This window comes from Dendrobium catenatum, unplaced genomic scaffold, assembly GCF_001605985.2.
Source record: "Dendrobium catenatum unplaced genomic scaffold, ASM160598v2 fragScaff_scaffold_311, whole genome shotgun sequence".
Classification (NCBI taxonomy): Eukaryota; Viridiplantae; Streptophyta; class Magnoliopsida; order Asparagales; family Orchidaceae; genus Dendrobium; species Dendrobium catenatum.
Window position 1 is genome coordinate 125,704 of NW_021318773.1, and position 12,325 is coordinate 138,028.

Below are 12,325 nucleotides of genomic sequence, written 5' to 3' on the forward strand. Positions count from 1 at the left end.
GTAATTAACCATAGGGGCTTGCCCCTATGGGATGTCTGTACCCCAGAAATAAATAAACCGCATTCGACCAAACATTGAGTGGGGGAATCTCTGTTAAATAATTGTAAATTTTATAGTTGAGTCCATAAGGAAATGATATTTTTACCCTTCGGGGTAATATGTCATATTCTTATGCAGTACTCGATTATAAAATATGCAATCCGTTCGAGGATACAAAAATTCTCCAACAATCTCTTGGAAGAATTGGACGATCTTGCAGTGGTCGACCATCGGTTTGCTATCCCTATGCACTTATCTTATTTAACCTACAATTCGATGCATGTGAGAAACCCGTTCTGACGGTTGTCTGAAGATAGCATTGTTTTTTATTTTCTTTGTTTCTTAAAAAGTCTATCCATTGTTCTCTTTGTGTCAGTTTTCTTGCACTTGTGCTTGCATCAACATGATATTACAGAGTGCATTGGTGTTATTAGCGATGATCATGATACCCATTTTGATTGATCTACTTAGAAACACATCAATGTATTTATAATTTGTGTATTTATTTTGAATGTTTAGACTTTTTTTTTTTTTGCCTACGTATTGACGAATAAAGCCTAATTGTTAATACTAATATTGGTTTGTTGTTAATAATTTATAAAAATCATCGTATACATGTAATAAATATAATATTATATATCATTATGTGATTAAATCAATTTATAATTTATTTTCATTTATTATTAAGCATTCTATGTAATAAATATAATATTATATATCATTATGTGATGCTTTTTTATTAGAAAATATTGACATTAGAAGTTTTAATTGCATATTTAATATTAATAATTTATAAAAATCATCGTATACATGTTGTGTCCATGGCGTGTCTGTGACGTTTATTTTTCATAGTTAATGACATGTAACCAAAGATTAACTCCTTGCTAGTACAAAAAGAAAAACAAATCCATTATAAATGAATACAACAAAATCTAACCATTATACAATTAAATGAGTTTAAAATATGAATACTCATCTTTTCATCGACATTCTTTAGAAGAGATTTACCCGTAAGCTGGTTTTATGCTCCAAGGGAAAAATGCAATAGAAAACATGAACTGAGAGGATGAGGGTGACAATTTGAGTATATCTTTCATCTGATACGAAACAGCTGTCCATACAAAGGATCTAAAACCCTGCATGATATCCAAATCTCATTATTAAGACAAACAATGCAATACCCAAGGGCAATGAAAGCTAAAACCATGCTAGGGTCTTCTAGAACAAGATAAAGGCTAAATTATGTCATATACGAGAGCATTTCATCTCCACTAAAACCTCCGGACGGAGAAAAAGGTTTAGTGGAAACCATACACATAGAACTGCATGAAGAGACATATTTAAGTAACCAAAAAACAATTCATTTACAAGATAATGCCAATTATAAAGAATATAATGGGCTTAAACATTCTAAAATATTGTTCAACAGCGCAAGAACATAAAAAGAACTGCTTTCAAGCCAAGTCCCACCTCCAACCTACCAACAATTGACAAAATAAAAACCAAAATAAATACTTTAAAAAAACTATTATTTTGAATCAAGTCACGATTCAAAACCCAGTTTTTGACCCATCAGATTCAACAAAAACCTGGTAGTGGGCAAACCTTTTTGCGCTTGACCAACCCTAAAAATAGCTATAATACTTTGCCATTGATGACTTCAAAGTTCGATGCTCAACTGATATCTACATAACTACCTATATTATAGGAAGTAAAAAATCCATGCATCTTTATGGGTGAAAAAGTGCAAACAACCCATCAAATTTCATGCAAAAAAAAATCATATTTCTCATAAGGATTGGATAGGCCCCATTGTTCTAAAACAATCCAATTAGGTCCCTTCTATCTGGATTCCATCAGCAAATTGTCATTAACTTCAGCAGATATCAGGTAATGGACTATTGTTTGAATATAGAGAGTGATGAAAGAGGGCGACCCATTGTAATTATAATGACATAATTAGTTAATCGAAAAAGAATAAAAACTTTTAGTTTTGTGCAACATTTTGAAATCAAGATAGAAAAGGCCAATTTGTTTGTTATTATAATTATGAGGGAACTAGTTAAATGTTTAAGAAATAATAATACCCCTGATTTATTAAAAATCCGAGTGACTTAAGCTTGGTTTGACCCATCATCATTTGCATACTCCTTCCACCCTTATAGCAACATCTCTAGTTTTGCCCCAATTTCAAAGTCCCACCACTATTGGAATTTTATGGTGTTTAACGAGTAGTATGCGTGAGTGTTTGTGTTGGGATAGGGCGGGGTGGGAGTAGGTGGTGATACATAGATGGTGGTGCATGATTTGGAAAAGATTGGTAGCGGTTTGAAAAAGGGGTAAGACTAGAGGTGATGTTGAAAGGACTATAATGGTGGAAAGTAACAAATTTAGGAATAGTTTCATAATTTAATTCAAATTTAGGCTCAAGCGTGATATTCTATTCAATCACAAATTCAAATTTAAACTTAAACAATTTCAGATTGTAAATCACTTTTGCAACTAATTCAACATTTAAGTTAACCAAGTCTCTTCAGTAATTGTATATTTACAATCTAAGACACTTGTCTTGATGTGTTTTGGACAAGCGATATATCATATATTGTTTTCTTTTCTTTAAAAACATTAATCAACTATGTAGTAGTCTAACAGGAGTATGCGTATAACATTTCTCAAGCCTTAAAACGTTATATAAATCATTATATACTATCTCTGGAGAATTGTAGCATAATTAATACTTAATTTGTTTCCTAAGACCTTTAAAATAAATATTAATAACATAGAAATCTACAAGTAAAATAATATTTGACTACTAGACATTTAATAATAATAAATTATGGAAAGAAACTAACGTCACCTTAAAATTCTTATAGGGATAAGTTGATCACTATATGTTATTGATGTGATACATGCAAGGAGTTTACAAGATATTAACAAGAGAATTTAATAAAAGTCATCCATCATAAAATTATGCGTCAAATCAAAGTAAGATGTTATAAATTCACAGTCTTCCACTTGCTTAGGCAAAGAAATGCATGAAGATTAACCAAGATGCTCTTAATCAAATACAAAGGCAAACGTAATATAATAGCTTATAACACAAATCCGAAATTTAATATTGAGATGTTCACCTTGAGGGTTTACTCTCTCTCTACAGTTTTAAGGCTAAGCGGATGAAGATCTTCCACACTAGACTTGAAATGACCACTAGGGAGAAAGAGCCGAGGAGCTTGGTTGTTGGGAAGGTATCCAGCGGTGGAGGCAAGGATCATCTGACGAGGAACCACGGGGTACTTGGTTGTTGAAGCTCGATAGTCTCGACGAGGCAATGAATGATGCGGTTGACGTAGCGTTTTACCGTGCTGTTGTATTCCCAATCCGGCTCGTAGAAGGGAGAGAGTAGGATGTCGATCTCTCCTTGTGTATTGTAAGCAAAGCCGTGGTCGATCTCAGGATCGGCCATACACTATCAGAGAGAAGGAAGGGGAAGATTGTCTTCTTCGTTGGCTTCCAAACATAAGGAGAATGGGGTCTTCAAGAGGGAACAAACCCGTTGGTGGGTGGCTTGGACAAGGCAAAATTAGAGATAATGTGAGTTGGATGAGAGGTGGAGAGAATATTTAGGAAAAAGAACAAATCTGATATTTTATTTCATATATTGAATTGGAGGGAGAGAGAATTAATGCGAATTCAAAAATCCCCAATTAGGGCTAGGGAGTCGGCAGTTTTAGGAGGGGATTAAGGGGGCATTAATTGGAATATGAATTGGATTGGAGAGAGAAATTATGAGGGAGAGGGGGTCGGCCATGTAGAGAGGGGGAGAGAGGGGGTGGGTTTGTGTTTAATATGTCGGCCCCAAGGTAGTTAATGTGATTTTAATCAAATCTGAATTTAATTTCAGATTTGATTTAAATAAGAAGAAACTTCCAAAGGGGATTTAACTCTCTTAGGAAGGGGTTTTGAAATTCAAAATAGATTGATTGCCAACAAGGATTCTTTCATAAATCGCATAGAGATGATTTAGGAAAGTAATCATGACAAAATTTGAAATTCAAAATTCAAATTTGGGGGACTAGGGATGATGAACCGGCAGGTTGAGCAAGTAGAGGGGGAGAGGGGAGGGTCGGCCAGCGGCTGGACTGGTGGCCGGCAGCTGAACTGGTGGCCGGCAGCAGTACTGTGGCCGACGGCTTGGGCGGCCAAGGGAAGGGCGGCGAGATGGGGTGAGGCTTGGGATTTTGGATGAAGGAAAGGAATTTGGTTAGGGGAAAGTCAGCGGGTGATTGGCTAGGGGAGGAAGTGTAGGTAAGGGAAGAAGAAAGGTCGGGGCCACGAACCTTGGAATCCTTCGACGGTTGACGGGTCTTGCTCTCACCTACCTAGGGTCTCTCCTCTCATTAACTCACTTAGAGATCAAACAAAGAAAATAAAATTTCATTCAATAATCATCATCCGATACAATAGAGGAGGCCACAATATATAGGCCTAAGGAAACAAAAAAATACAATGAAGCAAATGCCCCTGGAGCTACAACTCAAGACAACTCAAAAGAAAGGGTACAATCATAAATAACAATTAATACATAAACATCAAAATAAAAACTAAGCATCAAATTAAAGACTGTGGATCGTAGCCATCGATCTGCGCCTCCTGCGCAGACATACTGGTTGAAAACATCTGTCGATGTCCTCATCAGTTATTGTTCTTCAAACCCAAATAAATTTTGATTGCAATAACACAGACAAAATAATAACATGTCATTTTGTTTTAGCAAGTTCATTATTTTGATAACCAAACATACTTTACCTGACGCAAGAACTATCATATTCTTCTACTCTCAATTTTAGCTCGTTAACTAGATATAAAATTCTATTAGTAAAAATGTTGGTTTAAAACAAAGGTGCTTTGCTGGTCTTTGTGGTCCTTGGACATTATGTAGCCAATGGGAGCGGGCCAATGTATAAATAGCACAATTACAGCTGAATAAGGGATCTTTTGGTGAACAAGATTAATATAAGAATTTTGTGAATTCTTTGTTTTTGTATCATAAATTGTATTACATTCAGGTGGTGAGAGTTCCAGGTGAGTTGTGGCTGATCCATTGCAGTCTAGCAATTGACGGTATGTTGCTTTGTTTCTAGTTTTTTCTTCTTACCCGGGTCAATTGGTATCAGAGTTGGCAAGATGACGCCTCGCCTGAATCCTCAAAGACAAGTGCAAGAAGTTGTGATTGAGGAGTTATAGAGAGAAATTCAGCAGCTACCACAAAGATTGGCAAGATTTGAACAGCGGAAAGGAGGGGATCATCAAGAGGAGGAAGAAGATTTTAATCCCTTTCATCAAGATCTTTCGAGTAACGAGGATAGAGGGAGGTGATTCCTAGATCAAATCAGATGAGGATCACAAGATGATGGAGGAATCAAGATTAATCTACCAGATTCTGATGGAGATTAGATCCTAATGAATTTGTGAATTGGCTACATACTATCAAAAGAGTTCTTGAATTTAAGGAGGTGCATCCAGTTCAGATCGTTAAACTCCGTGACCATCAAATTAAAGAAGAGTCCTTCATTCATGTCATTGTGGTGAGAAAATTTGAAGTGTACAAGAAATAGAGAAGGCCTGAGCAAAATCATAAGCTAGGCTAAAATGAAGAAAGTTACAAAGGAAATAACTTCTGGATCAATCTTGCCAAGAGTTTCTCTTGAGATTGCATAGATTTCAGCAAAACTAGCTTACTTTGGAGGAGTATGTCACCGAATTCAAACAATTATCTCTTGAATGCGATTTAGTGGAACCCACTAAAAATATAATAGAAAGATTCTTGGGAGGGTTACAACCTGCTATTGCGAACGTGTTGCAATTACAACCCTTTTTGATGCTGCAGGATGTCAATAATTTAGAAGGGAAGGTAGAAAAATAATAGAAAATCAACAAACATTCACAAAGTAAAGGAGTAGCTCAAGGAGGCTTGAAGCGGACGACCGCCCAAACCAAGAATGTGGCAGGAGGAAATACAGCCATAACAAACTAGGTACATTCGAATTGGAACTAGGCCAATGCCCAAGAGTTCCAACCATAAAGTGTTTTAAGTGTCATAGATTTGGGTACATTGCATCTAATTGTTCAGATCATAGAGTTATCACCCTCTTAAAAGACTTGGAAAAAGGAACTGATGACACAATATGAGCTGAACACGTCAATATGGAGTTGATGACATAGGTCAATCCTACCTTTATAGCGGTGGATGATGGGCCAACCGTTGATTCTTAGAAGATTTTTTTAATACGCAGAAAGAAGTAGTATAGCGGCATAACATTTTTAGAACTAGGAGTATAGTGCAAGGCCGAGTGTATCAAGTCATCATTGATAGTGGAAGTTAAGAGAATAGCATATAGTACCTGGTAGAAAAGTTGAAGTTAACTATTAAGGTACATCCCAAGCATTACAAATTAACCTGGATACAAAAGGAGAATGAAGTTGATGTTTTCAAGTGTTGCCTAGTCAATTTTTCTATTGGAAAATTCAAAGAACAAGTCTAGTGTGACATGTTACCAATCATGTCATTTATCATTGCGACTATTGTGACAGTATGATCGGAAGACTATGCATGATAGGACAAATGACACATTCCATCAACCATGAGGGAGAGCAGATCGTGTTAGTTCCGTGAACAGCAATACATCAAGGAGTTAGCTCAGACTAGTAGATGTTAACTAGTACAAAATGTCGGCAAGCCTTACAAGAAACTACAACTAGTTATTTGTAGCTAAATGAGGCCAATGTAAATGTTGTCAACAACCATCCAGACATACAATGTCTTCAACTTGAGTAAATGAGACCAATCATGATGTTTTCACTGAAGAAATTCCAGGTGAACTACCGCCCCCAAAGAAAATTCAGTATTTTGTTGAGTTAGTACCCAACGCTACATTACACAACCGACCCCCAAATAGATTGCAACTAGATGAACATGAGAAGTGAGGATTTGATAAAAAAAAGGATTCATTCAACCGAACATCAGCCCATGTGTCGTTCCCACACTTTTAGTCCCAAGAAAAGACCTATCGTATATAATGTGTATCGATAGGAGGGCAATTAACAAACTTACTATGCATTATCGCTTGTCAATGCCTTGCATTGATGACCATTTCAATCAACTTCATGGGGCTACTCTTTTCTCTAAAATAGACTTAAGGATTTGTTATAATCAGATTCAGGTGAGAGAACGAGACAAATAAAAAACAAACTTCAAAGTGCGAGACAGATAGTATGAATGGATGGTGATGTTGCTTGGATTGGCCAATGCACCAAGTACCTTTATGTGACTTATGAATCAGATTTTCCAACCTTTATTATTTAAATTCATAGTTGCATACTTTGATGACATTCTGGTCTATGACTTCAGTGATCACTTACAACATTTGTGCAAGGAGTTGGAAGTGTTATGGGAACAAAGCTTATTCCGCTATCCATATAAATGATGATTTTTGGAACACGGAATTAATTTCCTGGAATTTTTGGTGTTTGTTGTAGGTATTGAAGCGGATCCACCTAAAGTATAAGCCATTATGAGTTTGCCAAGGCCTCAATGATTTACAGAAGTGTGGAAATTTCATGGACTAGCGTCAGTCACTTGTAGATTTATTCAAAATTTCAGCACAATTATAGATCTTTTCTATTGTCAGTAGAGATGTACTTTTCTATTACAGGTAATAAATTCCAAAAATAGTAGGATTTGAAGTATTAAAAGAACTATACTCTACTGATGATGATTTCAAACTTATTTGGAATAAATGTCAAAGAGGCCAACACCAATGGTTTCAGGAAAAAAAGGTTATTTGTTCCTTGGCAATCGTATTTGCATTCCTAAATGTTTGGTCAGGTTGGCTATAATTTCATAATGCCATGATGGAGGGAAGGCTAGCCATTTCAGCCACAATAAAACATTGGCGTTTATTAGGTAAAAATTCTATTGGCCCGTGTTGCATCAAGATGTGGACAAATATATTAAAAGGTGTTGCATATGCAAGACAGCAAAGACTCAAGGAAATAATGCGGGATTGTATTTACCATTGCTAGTGCCTAACTGGCGTTGGGAAGAGTCAGCCTAGATTTTGTGTTGGCGTTGCCACAGACGCCATGGAATGAAGACTCAATCATGGTTGTAGTGGACCAATTTTCTAAGATATCGCATTTTGTGGCCTGCAACAAAACTCTTGATGCCATATATATTGGAGACCTATATTTACAGGGCATGGTTCGTTTCAATGGTTTTCCGAGGACGATCACTTCAGATCGTGATGTCAAATTTGCAAACGAACGGGCAAACCAAGACTGTCAATCAAAGTTAGGGAAATTTATTTCGTTGCTTTGTGGAGAAGAACATTTGACAGTGGGAAATAAATTTGGCTCATGTTAAGTTTGCATTCAATCAGTCAACCAATCAAACTACTCGTTGTATCCCTTTGAAATCATTTATGGAAGCAATCCACTAACCCTCTCGACTTAGTACCATTACTGAATTCAATTACAATGCTGATGGAGAACATCGCTAACTTAGAAATTCAAAAGCTGCATCAGCAATGCAAGCATAATTCATCAAGCAAAATGTCAAGTACCAAGCGCAAACCAATAAATGCCAAAAGATGGTTTTATTCAAGGAAGGAGACCTTGATTGGATTCGGTTAAGGAGAGATTCCTTACAGGTTTGTTCGGAATTCTCAAACCAAGAACTGACAAACCCTTCCGGTTGTTAGGAAAATCAATGATAATGCATATCAAATTGACTTACCATGTGATTATGATGTATCTGTAGTTTTTAATGTAGAGGACTTGACGCCCCATTATGATCATAAGGTTTTCCCCCACCCCAGCCGATTGATGCAGGAGCTATCATATTCTTCTACTCTCTGTTTCAACTAGTTAACTAGATATAAAACTCTGTTAGTTAAAATATTAGCTTAAAAAAAATTGCTTTACTGGTCTATGGTCCTACGAAGTTATGTAGTTATCTGTAGCAGGAACAATGTATAAATAGCTCAATTACAGCTAAATGAGATGGATTTTGGTTAACAAGATTAAAAATATATGAATACTATGAGTTCTCTGTTTATGTATCCTGATTGTATTACATTCAGGCGGTAAGAGAGAGTTTCAGGTAGGTTGTGGCAATCCCATTGCACTCTAGAAATTGATGGGTTGTTGCTTTGTTTCATGTTTTTGCTTCTTACCTGGGTTAGTATCTTTCAAAGAAATCCACTAGATTATCTTATCCCACCTGAAAATACCATAGGATGCCTCACATTAAATATAGGAATATAGTTCTTAACCTCATAAAAGTCATACTGATAATGTCTAGAGTAATAATAAAGCATATTTTATTTAAATAATGTCATTTTATTGTTTTTCTAATTGGACCAATTATTCTCTCCATGTCCAGAAGAAATTGTGATGCAATATTAAACTCTCATATCAATTTTGATCTAAGATGTCTTAGGATCTATTTCGAATTTAGATTTATTACTAAGATGTAGAAACCCATGCAACAAGCACACAAATTTTAGCCCTAAAAAACGCTCAATTTAAATAATTATTAATTGATTTCAATGAAAACAAGAAATATGAAAGAGATTAATTTAGTTGGAAATCTAACCATCCTCTACTAAAAGTAACAAATGGAATTTCAAACCAAGAAATTCATTAAACTAGCTGAAAATCACATCGTTGAAGCTCATATTGTATCAAATTTGAATAAAATCAATCATTCATTCATCCAATAACAAGATTTTGAGAAATGAATAGAGGTGGAAGGAAAGAGATCATCAGAATCGTAGAATCAAGCCTCGCACTTGTACAAAGAAATTACCTCTCCCACACATCTGTAAGTTCTCTAATTAACCAAGTTGTTGATTCCCACAAGTAGAACAAATAGCACATCCAACTTGAAACTATTTCGGAATACAATTGAGTGTCCAATTATAAGTCTAGGACCACTATTTATATATATTAAAAGCACTTTCAAACCCTAGCTATCAATCAAAGCAGCACCAAAAATCGCATACATTAATTACCAAAAAGCAGCGACTCCTCCAGAAGAGGAAGTCGAAGGCCACAAGTCGCCATCAGCAATATATGCCCTTCAAATTATCAAACATCCCGATCTAGAAAGACTTCAAATCTCACAAAAAGGCACCATAACCTATCGGAAACTCTATTTCAATAATTAAAACAAAATAAAATAAAAGTAATCCCTTTTGGAAACCAATGCTCAACAATCCTAGCAAAATATTGGCAGCATCTCCTCAAAAAAAAGATGAGACAACCGGCTGCAAACTCTATTATTTAATCAATAATAAATTGACACATCAAGAATATAACAGCAATCCTGATCTCAAAGAAGCTTTACATACAAGACACAACCCTACTAACACTGAGAGGAATGATAAAACATTATTGGGACAAGGACATGGACGAGAGAAACTAACGAGGGATCATCCAAGAAAGAAGAAGACCTGAGTAAAATAGATAAGTGATACGATCCAGAGGAAAGATGCCCCGAAAGACCCGCCCATTCGCCTCATCCATCGGATCGCCATCTTGCTTCCTCTACGCTGGCGTTAACCACTCGCTGTAAGGGGCTGCTTGGCAACAGGATTTAAAATCCTGCAAGATTTAGGCAGCCGGTAGATCTCACGGCCAAATAAATCCTCCGTTTCCCTCTTTTTTCCGTAAATCCGGATTTACTAAATGCTGGAGTTCAGCTGATATACGGGATTTGGCAGAAGAAGCAAGCTAAAGGGAGAACGATAGTTACTTTCCAGCGAGCGAGCTCCCGTCGCTACGTCCGATCCAACGGGAAGAACGGCGAATTTTCGCGACTTCCAATTCGAGAGGAAGGAACGCCGTCGTCGAATAAGATTTTTGCCTCGTTTTAGGCGTTTTTTTTTTTTCCCTTTTCTCTAAAAAAAAAATTATTTTTTTATGGCTGCGTAGAAGAAAAATTTTCTATAGAAATGCTAGGAACTTCATTTTTTTTATCTAGAAGTTTTTTCATATTTGCTTCTCCATATAAAAATTTCATTCTCTTAATTATTATTTATAAAATCATTTTTTATAAAATAACAAAAAGAACCAAACCAAGTCTTTAATGACTCGTTCAAAACTCTACCTCATGCAAAGCTCGCAGTCAGAACAGTAGAAAGGAGCAAATTGTTAGAATTGATTAGGAATCAATTTAAGTAATTTAATTAATATAAATTAAAATTTAAAAAATAATAAGATAATTAATAATTAAATAATAACTTATATAATCAATATTATAATTAATAATTAGATAACTATTCAATATAATAATAGTATAATTAGATAACTATTCAAAATAAAAGTGGTTGTTGCTTTCTGAAATATTTGCAGTGGTTCAAAGATAAAATTTATTATCTTAATTTTGTACAAAGATCCAACACACAAATATATAAATGATAGAGGTGAGACGTTCATAAGAGACTACATGGTTTTTATATGAAACCCCTAAAAAAGAGGAAAAAACAACGGAGCATTGCCTAATAAAAAAGAATCTACTAGCATTTGTGGTTGATTACAATCAATGCTTCTCCTCAAAGGAGGGCATTTGCTCAAATAAATTTACATTCTACAGAGCACATTACATAATGAGATAATGACATGATAGTTGTTCTCAAGAGAATGTTGTCCTGCTCCTTTGGTTGGTAAGGTTGTAGTAAGATGATGATAGTCAGAAATGATCATAGTCATACAATGATGGTTGGAAGGATTTAGTTAGGAGAAGGTGGTCTGAAGGGCCATAATCAGTGGATGAAGTAGGTCGGATGGATCATAGTTGGCTGGTGACAGTGGTTGGAATGACCATTGTCTAGAAAAAATGGTCTGAGTGACTATAGTTGAAGGGCGACGAAGGTAAGAGGGACCCTAGTCGAGGGGCAACGATGGTTAGAGGGGCAACATAAATGGCGGATGATAGAGGTTAGCAAGACCATAGTCGGGCTATCGTAGTCAGAAGGACCATAATTGGTGGGTAATTGTTATCGGACCGACTGCAATCAGTGGGTGATAGTAGTCGGAAGGATGGTCCGACCGTAATCGGTGGACAGGTTAAAATCCCTCGATAATAAGTAGTTGTCCAGTGGTCTGGTAGCAATTGGTGACCAGACGGTGGTTAACAAAAGTTTGCCCGCAAAGGTAGAGTTAGATGGAGGGTGCAATAAAGCTCTCAAGCTTTCTCCCTTCTCACAAGAAAGAATGATGAATT

At 36.0% G+C, this 12,325-nt stretch overlaps 1 protein-coding gene across 2 annotated transcripts in view; it reads right to left on the minus strand.

The window, feature by feature from the left end:
• Positions 1-10,995, minus strand: part of LOC110105503 (probable folate-biopterin transporter 4) — a 60,594-nt gene extending 49,599 nt beyond the window's left edge. The window contains exons 1-2 of one of the 2 annotated variants that reach the window (XM_020835045.2): positions 10,554-10,995; positions 1,048-1,175 (exon numbers count right to left, since the gene is read on the minus strand). In XM_020835045.2, coding sequence (XP_020690704.1) covers positions 1,048-1,175; positions 10,554-10,637 — 212 coding nt within the window. In that variant the 5' untranslated portion in view covers positions 10,638-10,995. The remainder of the gene's footprint in view (positions 1-1,047; positions 1,176-10,553) is intronic. The other variant, XM_028693500.1, reaches the window with a different exon arrangement.
• Positions 10,996-12,325: the final 1,330 nt, after the last annotated feature.